This window comes from Gavialis gangeticus, unplaced genomic scaffold, assembly GCF_001723915.1.
Source record: "Gavialis gangeticus isolate Ggan-Ray unplaced genomic scaffold, GavGan_comp1, whole genome shotgun sequence".
Taxonomy (NCBI): Eukaryota; Metazoa; Chordata; order Crocodylia; family Gavialidae; genus Gavialis; species Gavialis gangeticus.
Window position 1 is genome coordinate 52,795,593 of NW_017728997.1, and position 18,148 is coordinate 52,813,740.

Here is an 18,148-nt window from a genome sequence, read left to right on the forward strand (position 1 = left end):
TTTTTTTTTTTTTTTTTTTAGGGCTGTTTATCACAATTAATTTACACTGTTAATGCAAAAACAAATTAACGTTTTATTCTGTTAATTACATTAATCGTGCACAACATTTTGACCAGTGGAGCAGACCAGGTCCAGACCAGCCAGAACCTGTGTGCATAGCCCTGCCCCCACCCACCCCGCACCTACTCCAGACATACCTGCCAATGCTGAGCAGTGGCAGCAGCTGGGCAGAAGCTGCTACTCAGCACAGAAAAGAGGCCCGTCCTCTTCGCTACTGGGGCTGCCTCGCTGCAGCTGCCCAGAGCCCACGCCACAAATATAAAATTTGAAGGACGTGATAGGAAATTGAGCTAACTTGTGCTGTCCAACTTTGGTGTGGCTGGGAGTCATACACCATAAAACCATACTCAGTGGGAGTAAGCTTCCAGAATCTTGCTACTCCTGCAGCCATGGGCTGCACAAGTAGTGTGCATTCACCTGCCCTCCACTTCACGGGCAGTGCCAGCAATGCATGGCCCTCCCTGGGCCCCCTTTCCTGCTGTGCATCGGTGTGAGATGAGTGCAGGGACCCATGGGCCTCGTACTAACTGCTCACAGACTGCCTGTTGCACAGCTTTTGTCTAAAGTAATGGAACAATGATTTCTCTGAACTCAAAATGTGAATATTATCAAGATCCTGGCAACAGCAGAAAGTAGTTCAAACAGATACTGATGTATTTAGCTTGCCGGGGATAAAATGGAACCCAGCTGAGGCAAGGCCACTCCTGCATCCCCCTGGAGCAGCCCCAAAAATGCCCTGAAATCTGGGAGCACTAACATACCTTCCTTCTCTGAGTCATGTGGCTTTTGAGAAAGAAACTGTGGGGCAGAGCTGAAGTGGCGGGCACAGCAGCTGCAGCTGCAGAAGACAGTTCAAGTAGGGATTTGCAGAGACTAATGATGTTCTCAAACTTTATTCAGTTTTCGCTCTTGAGCATACTCTGCCCTCCTTTGCAACTTTGTGTTTAGCTAATCTCCACCTACCATAATTCTGCTGAAAGGAGGTAAATAATGAAATTTTAAGAGATGTTTGGAAAAGTAGTACAGTGATTAGTCAGTACTGGAAACAGTGGAAAGGAAAAGACCAAGCTTGGTAAGAACATTACATCCTAATTCTGTCTTCAGTGTAGCAGAGATGAACAATTTACATAAATGAAACTGTCCATCCTGTATATTAAGCTATAGTTGAATTTAAACATACACATTCATATTTCACTTTTTTAATTGAAGGAAGAGAATTACATTTTAAGGAAAAACGAAAGGAATCAATATTAATTTTAATATATGCTGATTGATTAAACATGATAATCTCATGGTTTATAAGCACCTTCAGAGGGTACTCAGAAGTACTGCTTGTGTCTGAAAAGTAAATTACAGAATATTGTATCTGATTTGGTTTTGAAGGCATTATCTAGACCTCACTGAAAAATAATTAACATGTACCATAGTTCCAAATCTACAGAGACATTCTTTCATAACTAACTTCACCCCCATAATTAGTTAATTGGAAAAAGGATGTATATCTCAGTTTCAAATGTGAAGGAAATTAACAGGAAACTATATTTGGGTATATTTATGCCCACCTGCCTTAAGCATGCTAAATTGTACACATTAGGATTCCACTCAAAACATAGAAAGCATTATATATAATAAGGAAAGAAATCTATAGACAGGCAGTAAACTAATCAAGATAACTGAAAGTGGTGTTAGAATGGCTTGACAAATTGAAAAGGAAGGCTCCTGTACCTTTTTCTCAATTTTAGTGAAAGTCTGGCTTGATCAAATTAAGAGCAAAGAGCTAGAGACACTTAAAACAAAGATAAAGATGGAAAAATGTTGAGTAGCAAATGCAACTGATCTGCAATAGGGGTCAGTCATATTGGCTTAAATAGGATGAAAAGGCTGAAAAATTAATACTGATATTTAATTATTAGCTTATTTCTTCTCACTTGAAGGTGTAGTTTTCTGACAAAAATCTATGACAGAAGGATTTAGTTGCATTGTTGTATTCAAAGGGATGAAAATTATGGATATGAAAACTTGGGTATATTGAATCTTGAAGGTTTTTGTAATTTTAGGAAAGTTCTCCAGTCCTTTTCAAATGGATGGATATCAACTGAAAGAGTTTTTAATGTTGTTTGGACTGATTGATTGAAACTTCATAATAATTTGGGTGCAGAAAAAGCAAGTAAGCTAAAGGGTGTAATTATCTTAGTGTTTGGCCCCAAGAGAAGAATTTATTGTTGGGCTCACTTTGTACATTCACTAAATTGGCAACTTGGCTTTAAATGACATGGGACTTTTTGATGTTTGAAGAGCCCAAGTAAACAATATGTCTGTTTCATTTTTAAAAATCTGCTTAGTAGGGTCTGTTTTACTTTGTTTTAAGGAGAAAAATGTTCTTTTTGAGTTGCAGGAAAATAACTGTAGACTGCAAGTCAAGAGGGAATACAGCAGGATGCAAATGACAGCACAGCAATACAAGTGGGGTTTTATATTGACTGAGCTAGTTAATAGTCAGTAGTATTTTTTAAGAAATCCAAGATGTAGAAATATGAGATTTGTTCTTTTATGTTATGTTTTTGGCTTTCCTAATTGGCTTGCTTGGTCACAGGGCGTTCCTGGTTTAGAAAGTCTTCTTGCTCAGTCTGGAATGATGTTGGCTAATGCCACACACTTTTTGTTCCCTCACACAGAATCTTCCCACATTTCAATTATGAGGTCAGTCTTATGTATGGAAAGGCTAAAAGCCAATGGAATGTATTTTTTTCTGTATCTTACACACATGTATTTCTCATAAAGCGATCACTCTTTGTGAGACCCAGCCCCTTTTTACATGCTGCAAGGAAGAACAGCTGTTGAACAAATATTCCTGAAACCCAGTAGTCATATGAAAGTTTTTAGTTATACTTTATACAACTAAGGCTTTTGTGCCTTGAAGTTTCTGTTGTACACTTGTGGTCATAACCACTTTTTCTCACAGTCCACTCCCAAGTCTGTCAAAGGAAGTGCCAAGAAGGAGGGATCGAAAAGGAAGATCAACATGAGTGGTTACATCCTATTTAGCAGTGAGATGAGAGCTGTGATTAAAGCTCAGCACCCAGATTACTCTTTTGGAGAGCTCAGCAGGCTTGTAGGAACTGAATGGAGAAACTTGGAAGCAACCAAGAAAGCAGAATATGAAGGTAAATGAGAAATGGTATATATTCTTCCCTGATTACTTTTTCCTTTCTAAAGAGATTCAGTAATTTTATTCAAATAACAGGTTTCACTATTAAAGGAAGATGACTTCTTTGTAACAATTTCTGTGCAAATATTTAAATAGATGTTTATATTAAGGAATGTTCATAATGATATGGAACATGCATCTAATTATGTAGTACAATATATGAATGTGTTAACTGAGAAATGTGTTGGAAATAAATTTCAGTTTTACCCAGACAAACAAAACGGAAACAATTCAGGAGTGAGTGGGCATGAAGATAATTGATGAGATGGGAGGAAGCCTGTATAGAAAGACGGGAAGAAAGAAGGCCATAGAACTATGTGGACCAGAAGTAGGAAACTGTTCAGAGTATAGGGAAGAAAGTAAAAAGGCATAAAATAGTCAAAGGACTCCTTTTTTACATGTACTATTTTAAATCAGGCTAATGCAAAATTTTATCAAAATAAGAGTAGTAGAATAAAAACATAGGATACAGAATCCATTATACTGCTTGTGAAATAGTCATTTGACACTCAGCATTAGCCACTAGTTGTAACTGATTTTGGATTGATATATTCTATACCCTTGAACTCAGAAAATGCTCCAAAAGACACATTTCTTCATTTGTTTCTTTCTTCCCTTCTTACCCAACATTGACCATATGTCTTGACTTTTGGTCAAATTCATGTAATGTGCTACAAGAAATTTCCACCTGGGTGCAGATAAATCCTCACTTGGAACTGCTCTGTTGAAACTCACTGTTGCCACTATAGTTGATAATTCCAGCCTTTCCATTATAAAACTTAGTTTTCAGAGTATTATTGCACTGTTTTTAATACAATACATAACTTGGAAAGGTTTCAGCCCTAGAAAAAATATTACTTGACTATTTAAGTTATGTTTGCTATCTTTTGAATAGTATTTTTTTCTTTTATCTTTTTTTGTTGATTGGTTTTGTTTGTGTTTGACTTTTGGTGACTCTTTTGCATGCTCATAATTTAAAAGCAGCTTTGGTTTTCATATTGGAAGTTTGCATGTTGTCACTATCTGTCCTCCTTGGATTGGCAATAATGCCTTTTTGTAATGTTAGAGGGTAACAAGGCTCCACTTGTCAGCTACAGATTTTCTGTTGCAGACTACATAAAGGAAATGATAATGCTGTGTTTGTGAAAGTACCAAAAGTGATTTTTTCCCCTTCTTATATTGTAGTTTGTGTATACATCACTATCCATTTGCATGGCATGATTAATGTCAGGTTTTCCTTATGTCCTACCTCTGGAGAACAGTAGGATAGCTAGTGCATATTTAAAACCTTCTGGAGAAGATTGAGTTAGTTGTTTTTCCAGTGGAATATGCTAGTGCAGAGGTTCTCAAACTCTGGTCCGTGAGCTCCATTCAGATGGTCCGCAGAAAGGTTGCGGAATAATCGAGAATATCTGTACTCGTAAGGTAAGACTACTGATATTAAAATATGAGTTTGTGTGCTTTGTTTTGTAGAACAAAAAAAAAGTTTAAGTGGTCTGCCGAGACCCTCAGCAATTTAAGTGGCCCGCGAAAAAAAAGTTTGAGAACCACTGTGCTAGTGTATCATAGTGGTAGCAGCAGTGTCCATCCAAGTTTGCCTAAGTGCTTCCATTTTAATTCTTTCCCCTTTTCCCCTCCCTGCCTGCAACTCTCCTAAACACCCACATAAACTTGCTTATAACTTCATAGAGCTTTCAGTTTTCAGGCTGAAATTTATCAGGCTTGGTCTGCCCTTGGCTTGCGTCTCCCCCCATATTTTGAGGGGAGGTGGGGATTGGGCTTGGAGCTGAGGGCACACCTGAAATGTATTTTATGCGGGAGTGTGGGGAGCTATAATGTGAAAATAAAATTTATGGTCTAGTGTGGACATTACAGTGGAGAGTAGGAAGTTGAAATATGGCATAATTTGAGACCTCAGTGAGAAGTGTCTTTCAGTATTCTGGTGAAAATTGGTTTTGGTTTTGCTGAATTTGACCCTCTGAAAATTTTTGCATTTTGAACATGTGCAATACGTAATACAATTTTAACAATATTCAAGCAAAAATAGACTGCATTGCACATGACCCTTGGTTAGCTTAGCTATATTATAAAGACTAATAAAGATGTACAACAAATGAGGCAAGTTTCCATTATAAGGAAGAGCTAAGTTCAGAGCAGAGAGACTACATCCTACTTTGTTAGTCATGTTGGATAGATCATTCCAATGATTTAAAAGCCTAGTCTAAAGGATTTAGGATTGGATTCACTATTTATTAAGGTGAATTCTCAAAACTGAATTCTAAGTTTGCCCACCATTATTGCACTGCTCTGGCAATCAATGTTTTCAGTTTCATCTGGGAGGTCTGCACCACTTGTGACATCAACGGACAGATTGTAGGCTAGAGTCGTTGCTGAAGTATTGCTTTATATTAGCTGGATCACAGTCTTACTCTGAGGCTCAGCATTCCAAAGTGTGGTCTGCAGAGTGTCTTAAGGGGCTTTTTCTTTTCCGACTGTTTTTTAACTGGCCAAACCTAAAGGAGAAATCGGAACAGCTTCTCCTATTTTCTTCCCTAAGTACTTGCTTTACTTTGAAGAGTGAAGTGTTCTCTTTCCTACTTCAGGAATTCCCTTCAAATGTTTTGTGGCTTCTGTGCTCAGTCACATAGGGTGCCTATATTAAATTTAGAAGTTGCAGTGCGCCGTCATCCCCTTCCTGATGGTGAAAACAAGAAAGGAAATGCCTAAAAGGATGAAACTGGTCTTTCACTGTGCTATTCTGAGGTTGCACAAACAAGTTACTGATGAGACATAATTATATCATAGACTTTTGGAATTCTGTGCTGGTAAAAGCAAATATTTAGTATCTTATTTAATTCTGTTTCTGAACTTCTTGATCTCATTTAATAGAGAGCCTTTATTCCTTTAGTAATAATTTTCATCTTTTGCCAAATCAAGAAAATGTTTAGGTCTGTATTCTCTGTTAAAATCAATAAAGGCATATGCTACATTCTTTTATTCTCTGTTGCTTCTCATTGCTTCAGTAGGATATAACACTCAGAGAACAAATCAGTAAGATGCATGCAGAAAATATCACCTTGAGTGGATGTTTGGAATACCCCTTTTTCCCACATCAAATTTTCTTCAGGTCAGATTCCTATCTAGTAGAGCTTTTATTCTTACAGTAGCAGTGAGAAACTTGATGTAGATATTAATCAGATTCACAATACTAAAGACACACATGCTTCCACAGAGCAGCACAATTTGAGTTAGACATCTGTCAATAAAAACAAAAAGCAGTAACTTGTACGGGTACCAAAATGGGGAAAGGAGAAAAATGAGAGGCAGAGGAAGTATTTTTGATCCATCAAACTGCTGCTTGTTATGTTCTAAACACTAAGGACCTGTCTACACTGGGGAAATTTTGCAAATATTTCCCACCTTTGCCACTGCTGTTTCAGCTTCACCATTAGTAACAGCTTTGGGAGCCCTAGAATAAATGGACCACTGACTGCCATTTGTATTTTAAATGCTTATCTTACTTTGGACAAGTGTAACTGTTACAGAGTTGAAACTGTGAGCAGCAGGTGGCACATATACTCAAAAGGCCCCCGTATTGCTACCATTGGTCTGGGGGAACCAGTGGTATCAAAAGTGGAAACATTTTGCAAAGTTTTCTTAGCGTGGACTAGGCCTAGTGCTGGACTGCTGCTATCATGTTGGTAACACTGGTTTTATGATCAAATCTGTTCTTTGACTTAAAAAAAATAATTAAACAAAACTTCACATTAAACTTTGTGGAATATTTTTCATGATAGGTTCTCTAAAAGTCTTAGCTGGAGCCAAATGAAATCAAATTTTATGCTGTATAAGAAAAATAATCTGTTCTATTTATATTAGACTAAACTATGCCAGTGTTTTACTAGTCCTTTTTAATGAACAGATAATATTTTGAAATTCTGGGTTACAAAACAGAACTGAAAATCTAAAATGCTTTTACAGAGCGGGCAGCTAAAGTTGCTGAGCAGCAGGAGAGAGAGCGAGCAGCACAGCAACAGCAGCAGAATTCCTCCCCCCGGGCAGGCACTCCTGTCGGGGCTCTTATGGGGGTGGTGCCGCCACCAACACCAATGGGAATGCTCAATCAGCAGTTGACACCTGTTGCAGGTAAAAAAGTAGGAGCTATGACCATTTTTTCCTCATCCACTTTATCAAACCCCTTCATAACTCTGAACACTCCTTGGGTCACTTTATTCCTGCTGAAGAAAAAGCTCAACATCTTCAGTCTTTCTTGATTAAAAAATAAATATAAGCTAAAAATTATCCTGATTTCCCCACATTAGTCTCTTCAGTAGTTAGGATTCTTCTGAAAAAGACTAAAAAAAAGATGGCTCCTCCTAGACCTGCTCCCTATTTATTGTATTCAGTCATATCTATTGAATTCACTTAGTAAACATTCACCCCCTGCTAGCATGACCAAAGGTGAGCTGGATTTTCTTCTAGTGCATGCATCATCAGTGGTAGTATTAAGTAGGCTCCACATGAAGAATCCTTTATTGTTGGTGACATGTGACACTGCCAGCCTACCTTTTAGATTCCAGCATGAGTTTGCAGAGCCAGCAGTCTCACCATCCTGGTAAACAGAGCAGACTTGATCTGGAATCGTTAAAACAGTAAGCATGAAATCCCACATTTGCCATTTTTACCAAGTCATTTTTCAGAATAGACTTGCACTTTAAGGGCTTATGCAACAAACCATTACATCCAGGTGTTGTGCTTATTACCAGTCATAAGCCAGCTGAACTTATGGACACTATGTGAAGTATTAATTATTTCTGGACTCGGATCCAAAGGCTGGCAAAGCACTGGAGAATCTATAAAAGGAATCACACTGTGTTGATAGGGGTGTGTGTTAGATGTGATCTCTTTAGGTCTTTTTCTTTTTCCAGTTTCTGATTGCGTGACAGATTTGATCAGAAGTGATCACATCAGTTTAGTCAAATTCTAAATAGTGCCTTATGGTACCTTTTTCTAGTCTCCCTTATGCATTCCAGTAATTCTGTTTGCTCTTTTACTTCATATACTTTATGCATATGTGTGTGTGCGTGTGTGTGTAGGATGTAGTTATACTGTTGTGTTGAAAGCTAGATGGCCTTTTTTTCCCCTGTCATAACATCTAAATCACTTTCTTGTAGTAGACTGCATGGATATTTAAATTAAGTATATGTTCCTCTATGGTTCATGGAATCTAAGTTGTAAAGCATTTGTTCATGATAAATTGCAGTTTTCTGTTAGTATGTCAGTCTTGTAAAGAACTCCAAGTATCTCTGAATCTAGTTGCTCATTTTTATGTTTGGCTGTTTTTTATCTTCAGATTTTTTCTGTCTCGCCTTTTGATATTCCTCAAAATTATTTGCATGTTATAAATTAGATCCCCAATAAATGTTTTTACTTTGAGTAATGTCAATTCAAGCAAAAAAAGTGATCAGTATCAGCCCCTTGTGTTTTTAAATTGACTGTTGATTTTATATTTTCTCAGGGAGTCAGTAATAGCCAGTAATTCTCATAATGAAACCTTTTCAAATGCTTTGTGAAAATTTTAAGTTCTACACATAACACTCAGTATATTTATTTTTGAGGTAAATTCCTCAAATGCATGTATTTATTTATCTATCACCCTACTCTTGATACAAGCTGATGAAAATGATTTCCCTTCTCGCTCCACTTTATCATGCATATATCTTCCAAATAGTTTCCTTACTATTGATATAATATGTCTACACTTTCTTTATAATTTTTTTTTTTACACTTTTGTGGCCTATTTTAAATAATGGAGTCTTATACTTCTCAGTCTACAGAAGTATTTTATTTGGAAATGTCTGAACATAAATTAATTGAAAGTTTTGCTCATTATTTCCCCAACCTTTCAGTTAGTATCAAAGTGATAGAAAAATCAAGAATTCCATATATACTTGTATTACTTTGATATGAATGATAAAGCTTTGTGGGACTAGTTGCAGGACTTTATTATGGTCTGTTTGGTGGAGAAATCTGGGTCCTTTCAAGACGCACTTCTTTTCTGGAGCAAATCTCTAGTCATTTGTAAAATAGATGTTACAAAAGCTTATTTACAGATGCAGTTTTAATGGAAAAAGGGGGAAGATGTAATTAGTTCTAAAAGTGTTATTCATCTACCCGGGAGACCAAAAATGTAACTTTCCTGTTTATTTATTTTGTACTTAAAAAAACCATGGTGGAGCTTGCATGTTGAGACATTGAAAGCAGTCATTAAAACTATAGCGTGAGCAATAGGAACAGATCCTTAATACAGATGTTGCTGTAGTATATTAAATAAATCAGTTATTGAGTAAGGCTTAAATTAAAATGATGCACATGTATAAAAATAAGCTTTTGTAATCAAAAGGAAAGGTTTTAAAAGTTTCAAATGTCTGAGCTGAAGATGATTATAATAAAGTGGTTTAGTGGGACTTTAGCTACCATGAGAACTCTATACTACGTGGATTCTTTGTCTGTGGTTTTAGTGTTTTCAGTAAAATATATGGATTGAAATACATTTAATGGATTCATACAGATAAGTTTTTAAATAATAATAGAAATGGATACCTACTATAATAAAAAATTTATTTTCTAAAATATTGAGGATATCTTGTGTAATTTAGATTGATCTAGGTGTAACCAAACTGCTGTATTTGATTGTTGATCCCATTTGAAATGCACGCTACAATGAAAGTTTCTCAGTTCTGTACTATTTTCTGATCAAGCTACCAGTTTTTTTTCAAATTACAAATTCTCTTTGGTTCTGAGCATGTAACTCATTTAATTAAAGGGACTGCATCTAGTCAGAGCTGTTGAAAAGTTATCAGCTGGTGTTATTCCCATAAACTGTATTCTGAAAGTTTTATTTTATGAGGATTGTTCATTATCAGAGTAATGGACACTCTGTAGGTCAGTTTCTCAACAGGTACAGTACTGTAGATTCTCCAGTATTTTGCATATTTAAACTTCTCTCTCATTTCTTTAGAAATGCTGTCATTCTCAGTCATCTTCTCATAGTCTGTCAAATGTGTTTCCTTAGCTATCTGTCAACATATCATACAAAATTTAAAAACTTAAAAAAAATAGGGATCAGAAAAGCAAGTTGGAGGTGTAGAGCTTAATAAGTAAATACAGCTATAAGCTATAGGTTTGTTTACTGACAGCACTCTAGGTATGAATAGATACTGAATCGTCCCTGGTCTAGAGAGATTTTGACAAAGAGGACAGAAGCATTCTCTCTCTCTCTCTCTCTCTCTCTCTCTCTGAGTCTCTCTCTCTCTCTCTCTCTGTCTCTCTCTGTGTCTCCATCCCTCCGTCTGTCTGTCATCCCCTTTCTCTGTTGCCCTGTTTCTGGCTCTGTCACCCCCTATCTCTTTCTCTCTTTTTCTCTGTCTGCATTTCTCTCCCTCCCTGTCTCTCTCTCTCTAGTTCTGTGTGTGTGTGAGAGTCTTTCTCTTTCTCCCCGTCTCTCTTGTTTCTCTCTTTCCCCGTCTCTCTGTCTCTGACTCTGTCTCACATTTGCACCCCCTCTCTGTCGTGCCCATGCAACCCCTCTGTCACATGTGCCCTTTTGCTGGTTGCTGCACACACTCTCTTGCTGTGGTGCGCCCTCTCGCTCACACTTTTGCACTCCTGTTCCCTCTCACACTCCCTTGCTCTCTCGCCCGCCCACTCGCTTGCTTGCTCTTGCCCTCGGTCTCGCTCGTGCTCACCCTCTCGCTTTCCCTCTCGCTCTCTCTGTCTCTATCTCTCTGGAGGAAGTATCAGAGGTAAAATTGTCAGATGATGTTCCATGTTGCACCATTTAACTCCAGTAGACTAACATAGGTTGTAACTCAGTAAAGTGTCCAGCACATTCATTTCTATCAGATATTTAACCTTCACTTAAACATTTAACCTTCATTTAAACTGTTGCTCTTGGTACAGAAGGTAGTTTATAAAAAAATCCAACAGTAAAATCTTGGGTGCTGTGACATTGAGTTGAGTGCATGCATTATAAATTACCTTTTTATAAATGAATTCTACATATATATTATGAAAAAGTGCTCAAAGAATGCTTTTTGTTCCAGTTAGGTTTGCCCATAGTGTTATTCCACAAAGTATGGATGTGCATAAATTGATGCATTTAGTGTTGTGTTGTTAATAGAATGCAAATGGCAGAGCTTAATGCTATATTAAAATTGCTTGCATAGTAACATTTAATTGTAACTGAATGTTATTCTGTGTATTAATATACATTGGAATATTCAGCATTTATTTTTACCTACATATACATTAAATTTGTATATACATATATACATTGAATACTGATTCATCTGAAGTATAGCAGATCATATTTATAACTTTAAGTTTTTGTGCATTTTCATAAGATACTAATTATAGTATTGCTGTGCTGTACTAAAGGTGCTTATTTGTGGGTCGTGCATGTCTTATTGTTTAGATCATATTGCATGTTATTGATGCATGTTTGAAATTTATTGTGTCCTTCAAGGCATGATAGGTGGCTATCCACCGGTGCTGCCACCTTTGCAGGGCCCACTTGATGGCATTGTTAGCATGGGCAGCATGCAGCCACTTCACCCTGGGGTGCCCCCACCCCACCAACTTTCGCCAGGTATGCCAGGCATCCCACCACCGGGTAAGAATGTTCATTCACTCATTATTTCATTTTCATGTGCTTACCATTTAACTAGCTCTTACAGGAACAAACTGCAGCTTGCTTGTTCATAGCTTAACTGCTTGACTGTGCCTGAACTTTTTTAGGTATGTTTAGCTGTAATGTACCCGCTGTGCTGCTGAATATACCAGGTGGATCCTAAATGTCTGTTGAACTTAATGGAATATTTATAAACATTGACAGAATAATATATGTAGTGAGCCAGCAGCAAAATAGTTACCTACTGGATACGTCTACATGTTCATTAATACATAGTGGTTACTACTCATTTAATTTAATACTTGTATAATCAGGTACTAACCGCACAGTAACCAGAGTTACTGAGCAGTAGCACTGGAGAACACCTTTTTAGTGATTCTACTGCACAGGAGCCTAATCATACTGCGCAATAGTATATTAGCACTGTTTGTGCTGTGACACGCTACTCCGCAGTTAGCGTCTCATGTAGATGTGCCCCCCTGAAATGTAATATTCCACTTGCTAAAAACTTGTGGCTTTGCAGCCTGATTTACTAGAAATTTGAAACCCCCAAAACAGCTTAGTTCTTACACTCATATGTGAGTAGACAATGCAGTTACTTTTTATTGGCCTAAAATATTAGGCGTCTTCCTGGCTATTCCTGATGAAAATAATTTCCATCTGTGCATTTTTTTTAATATTTAGTTTAAATTCAGCCATCTGACTAAAAATACCTATGTACCAATAATAGGTCAGATAAATAATTACATTAAAATATTATAAGGTTAGAAACTGGTACTGAATTTTTAAGTCATCACGTAGAATAAAATTAGAAGCAGTCCTCATCTTTGCAATTTAGACCTGGGATTGGGCACATTCATGGATTAATTTTAAAATTGTAAGGAGTCTTATCCTTGATCATAAATTATCCAACAGTGCTAAAGACTGGTCTTAGATTATGTCCCAGGCTTAAAATAATGTCAGTTCAAAGCATAGTTAGGTAAAATAAATCAATTTTTTATTCATGTCAACAGTTACATTGACAAAAGACAGCATTTTCCCCATTTCTTTTTGTCTTCTGTGTTAATTGTTTGAGGAAAGTGTAGTGAATTATTCTATCAGGCAGAAGGGGAAAACTCAGTATGTAGGTAACACTTGCCTCTAATGTCACTGATTTCTCTATTCTAGGAAAATTTACTTCATCCAATTTGCTGATGATTCTTTCTCCTTTTACCTCAACGATGTAATCTGGTTTTGCTATTTATAATATTATGTTCAGCAGTTAAGGTGTTGATCTATAAGGGAAAAGCAGTATCTTTAGTTCCATTTGTAATGATAGATGCTTACCTATAGCCCTGTTGACAGGACTTTGTGTTTGCATGCAAATCACTTTTAAAAGCAATCTTTCAGCATTGATTGTGTAACCTGCATTCTCATTGGTGTATACGATTCATATTAATATCATGAGTCGGAATAGTACTTTAGCTTAGTGATACAGCTGCATGCTGTAGTCTGTCTCCTGCCCACCAAGCCAGTAAAATATAAGAGCATAATATTAAAGGTTTGGTATATACTCCAGTATTCTAGGTTTAAGGGGATATTTGTTTATTAATCCCAACCGGAAAAATCAGCAACATGCTTTGTTTCCTGAGTCACTACCTGAGGAAGGGCACTTTTGTGCCCAAGTTGTTGTCCAACATTTCTCCCAACCATATCAGTTTTCTAAAAAAGTATTGCCAAACAAACTTTGCTTCTTGCATAACAAATTACACCTGGTGAAATTTATACTTCATTTTCAACTTTAAAATAAATGTAATTTGATTATGACAAAACTAGAAATGCAAGTAGAAGATCATCACTAGGAGTATCTTTCATTTAGCTGTTTAGTGTCAGGCAATTTTATTTAAAATGTAATGAATTGGACAATTGAAAAAGGTTTGTAAATTTTTGTGTGTGACTTGCATTGTCTGTTCCCTGGTACACTTCTAGCAATAGAGAAAATGCCTCCAAAATATTTCTGCAAACAGATTCTTTTTTTCCTTCAGTTTTGAAAGTTATAATAAAGCAAACAAATACAGTGAATCTGTCTTGTCCTTAAGAATATTTAAGTCTCTTCACTTTTAATAAAAATGTTTTCTGTATTAGAGGGATGATATGGTACAGCAAAACAAAAATGTCATGGTTTTGCTAGTGTTGAACATGGGAATATTTCTTATTTTTACTTAGAAGAGGTGGCTGCTGTCAAACAAAGGCACAGTTTGAACTGCAAGATTTAGTCAAGAAATAATATAGTAAAAAGAACAAGAAAATTAGTAACTTCTTTTCTTTTAATTAAGAAACAGTTATTTTAAATCTAACATACTGCATCCTGATGTGTTACAGTTTTGTTCTGTTTTTCTCCTTAATCTTTAAATTTTCTTTTAAAAGTAATGTTGCTCTCATGGCTAAAATAGTAATGGTATTAAATCAAATAGTGATAAGAGAATACAACTCTATAAAAAGAAGAAAATAGAAATTATCACTTTGCTAAAATTTTGTTTATATTTTGAAATATAGGTGTTATAAGTCAAAATGTATCTTCTATGGTAGGCACTCCAGCACCAGGAGGAAACCCGTTTGGACAGCAGGTAAGAAATTTTGCCTTATTTATGAAACTGTAAAAGTCCTGTTTATTTATTGGCAGATGATTGTGCCCCCTCTGAGTTAGTATTAGATCAGTGTCTCAGTCTTGTCCTAGTGCAGGAACAGGCAATTATTTTGGCTAGAGGGCCACTTAATGAGTTTAGGCGAGCTGTTGAGGGCTGCATGGGTAGCACCACCCCTTAATAGTTGCCCCTGCACCCAGTCACTATTGGGACCAAAAGTCCTGTGCCCTAATTCCTGATCTTTGCTACCAGAAGTCCCTCCCCTTGCCTCTCAGAAATACTGCTTTTGGGAGGGGGGGTTGCCATCTTAGAACCAGAAAAAAAAACAAATCATACGCTAAAAGTCAAACACCTACTAAAACATGTTTTAATTTTATTACAAAAAATATTTACCATGATTTGTGTTTGTGTACCATATATAGAAGGGATATAATAGCTCAGAAATAAAGTCTTACTCTTTTATATTTTGGGGGGAGGTGTGGCTATGTGTGTGTGGGAGGGCATGGGGTATGTTGTGAAGTGTGTATATGTTGGTGGGCGTTGTGGGGACAGGGTGTGGGTGTGTGAGGTTTGTGGGGTTTCATAGTTTCATAGTTTCTAGGGTCGGAAGGGACCTGAGCAGATCATCTAGTCCGACCCCCTGCCATGGCAGGAAGAGCACTGGGGTCAAATGACCCCAGTAAGGTGGTCATCCAACCTCCTCTTAAAAACCCCCAGGGTGGGAGCCTGCACCACCTCACTTGGAAGCTGGTTCCAGACCCTAGCCGCCCTGACCGTGAAGTAGCGCCTCCTGATGTCCAACTTAAACCTTCCCTCCGCCAGCTTGTGACCGTTGTTCCTGGTCACTCCTTGCGGCGCTCGGGGGAACAGGGACTCCCCCAGCGCCTGCTGATCCCCCCTAACCAGTTTATAACAGGCCACAAGATCCCCCCTCAGCCTTCTCTTTTGAAGGCTGAACAGGTTCAGGTCCCGCAACCTTTCCTCATAGGACCTACCCTGCTGTCCCTTGATCATACGAGTGGCCCTCCTCTGGACCCTCTCGATGCTGTCCACATCCCTCTTAAAGTGCGGCGCCCAGAACTGGACGCAGTACTCCAGCTGCGGCCTGACCAGTGCCGCATAGAGGGGGAGGATCACCTCCTTGGACCTGCTCGAGATGCATCTGTGGATGCACGACAAGGTGCAGTTGGCCTTCCTAGCCGCCTCCCCACATTGCCAACTCATGTTCATCTTGGAGTCAATAATGACTCCCAGATCCTTTTCCACCTCCGCACTGACGAGAGGGGAGTTCCCCAGCCTGTGTGTATGGTGCCAATTGTTCCTCCCCAGGTGCATCACCTTACACTTGTCTGTGTTAAACCCCATCCTATTCTCCTCCGCCCATCCCTGTAACCTGTCTAGGTCCAACTGTAGCCTGTTGCTCCCCTCAATTGTGCCTACATCCCCCCACATCTTAGTGTCATCAGCAAACTTGAACAGGGTGCTTTGCACCCCCCTCATCCAAATCACTGATGAAGATGTTGAACAGGTGCAGGGCTCCCCCAGACATTCCCCCCATGATGTGCAGCCCCCACTGCCAGCAGCTGGCAGGGGCTCAGGGAGCTCATGCCAGGTGTAGGCACTGGCACATGGTGAGGCGCAGTTCCAGCCAGCGCTACGTGCAGGGGGAGGAGTGCAGCTTGCCCATCCGCCTCTATCATTGGGGCTCCACACTGCATGCCTGCAGCTCCCCCACTCACACAAGGGAAACCCCACGCTGGACTCCGTGGGGAAACAGGGGGCAGGGCTCCCTCCACTCCTAGTCTGTGGACCTGCACAGCAAGGGGCAGGGAAGGAAGCCAGCTCTAGCACATGGATTCCCCCACTGCGAGTGTGGGAACTGCAGGCATGCCAAAGGTAGGGGCAGCAGCAGAAGCCAGGTGGGAACCGTGGGGGCCAGGCTGCATTCTATGGTCCTTGCATTGCAGCCAGGGACAAAGTGGCATGGCATGGAGCTGACCAACACAGCTGGCCACCTCCTGGCAGCACGCTGTTCCCAGCTGCAATGCCAGAACTGCAGAACGCACCAGGAGCCAGTTCAGCCCCTGCAGTTCCCAGCTGGGTCCTGCTGCCTCTGCCCCTGACCCTTGGGGACCATGGATTCCTACCCACTGACACTTCCACCCCACCCCTCACCCCTGCACTTGCCACTGCTGTCTTTCCCCTGATGCTTTCTTTCCTTCCCCACCTGCTGCCACTGCTCCCCATCAGCCCACCACTCCCCACTGACCCGCTGCTCCCCACCCACAGCTCCAGCACCACATGGTTCCAGCTGCAGGGCCAGAACCATGTGGCTCAGCAAGAGCCAGCCTGGCCCAGCTGGCACCACACAGTTGCCATCTGGGAACTGTGTGGTGCTGTCTGGGCCTGGCTGGCTCCTGTTGCACCAGTAATCCTCCACAGCCTCCGCCTGTTCTTACCTGAGTTTCCCTCTCCAGCAGAGTGAGGTGGGGAACAGTCCCAGGGTCCCAGACCAGAAGCCTCTGCAAAGGCAGAAGCTTCTTGTTGGGGGCTGGGCTGGGGGTGGGGTGGGACAAGGCCAGTGGGCCTTGCTGCAGCTCCTGCTGGCTCCTACCACCAGCTCCTTCTGGGTCCTGATGCCACTGACTCCTGTCATATTTAACAGGCAGTCAGGGGCAGATAAATATTAATTTTTAAAATTTTTAGGGGCTCCGCAAGCTGAATAGAATGGCCTGGTGGGCCAGATGCAGCCCGCAGGCCGTATTTTGCCTGCCCCTGTCCTAATGTACATGGTCTTCCCTAATAAGATCTAAAACCAAAGTTAACTTGAGAATTTATTCTTATTAAAATATCTGGCTGGAAATATAATGCATGTTAATCCACAGTTTCTTGGCCAAATTCTAATTTGGTTAATTCAGTTATACCTAATTAAGTGTCATCTCTACCTTTAAATGACAGTATTCTTATCTTCTCTTAAGCCAATGTGAATCATTTCTGTTTATCGTTAAACTAATGATAATGCCTTCTGGTTTTTATGTGAGAGAAAGCATTGCCCTTTTTCTAAATAATCATTCAACAAAGTTATATGGCATTCTTATGCAGAGTGCTTCGTGTGGGGAGAAGTAACCAGCAACATGAATGTAAGTTAGGAGGAGATGCCCTGGCCAGCATAAACTAATAGCATACTGGGATGCATTAACCAATGCGTCACGAGCAGGGCTAAGGAAGTGATACTTCTTCTCTACTTGGTGCTGGTGAGACCCCCGCTGGAGCACTGTCAGGTTCTGGGAGCCGTACTTCAAAAGCACATGGAGAATCCGAAAGGGTCCAGAGAAGGGCCACAAGAATGACTAAGGGCCTGGAGGGCAAACACTCTGAGTAAAGCATAGGGGTCTAAGACTGTTTAGCCTAGGGAAGAGAAGACTGAGGGGGGACTTGGTGGCCGTCTGTAAGTATGTAAGGGGTGAAGATTGGGAGCTAGAAATGTAAAACTGAAAATATTTATAAGCCCTGTGTCTGCCCCTTCTGGAAAAAAAAAACAAAAACCCAAAAACCGGAACCCTG

At 39.6% G+C, this 18,148-nt stretch overlaps 1 protein-coding gene across 8 annotated transcripts in view; it reads left to right on the forward strand.

The window, feature by feature from the left end:
* PBRM1 (polybromo 1) overlaps positions 1 to 18,148 on the forward strand; it is a 147,576-nt gene that overhangs the window by 116,418 nt on the left and 13,010 nt on the right. For 4 of the 8 annotated variants that reach the window (XM_019505222.1, XM_019505221.1, XM_019505220.1 and 1 more), the window contains 4 exons: positions 3,023 to 3,224; positions 7,250 to 7,414; positions 11,796 to 11,942; positions 14,496 to 14,566. In XM_019505222.1, the coding sequence (XP_019360767.1) occupies positions 3,023 to 3,224; positions 7,250 to 7,414; positions 11,796 to 11,942; positions 14,496 to 14,566 (585 nt within the window). The remainder of the gene's footprint in view (positions 1 to 3,022; positions 3,225 to 7,249; positions 7,415 to 11,795; positions 11,943 to 14,495; positions 14,567 to 18,148) is intronic. The other 4 variants (XM_019505225.1, XM_019505226.1, XM_019505224.1 and 1 more) reach the window with 3 other exon arrangements.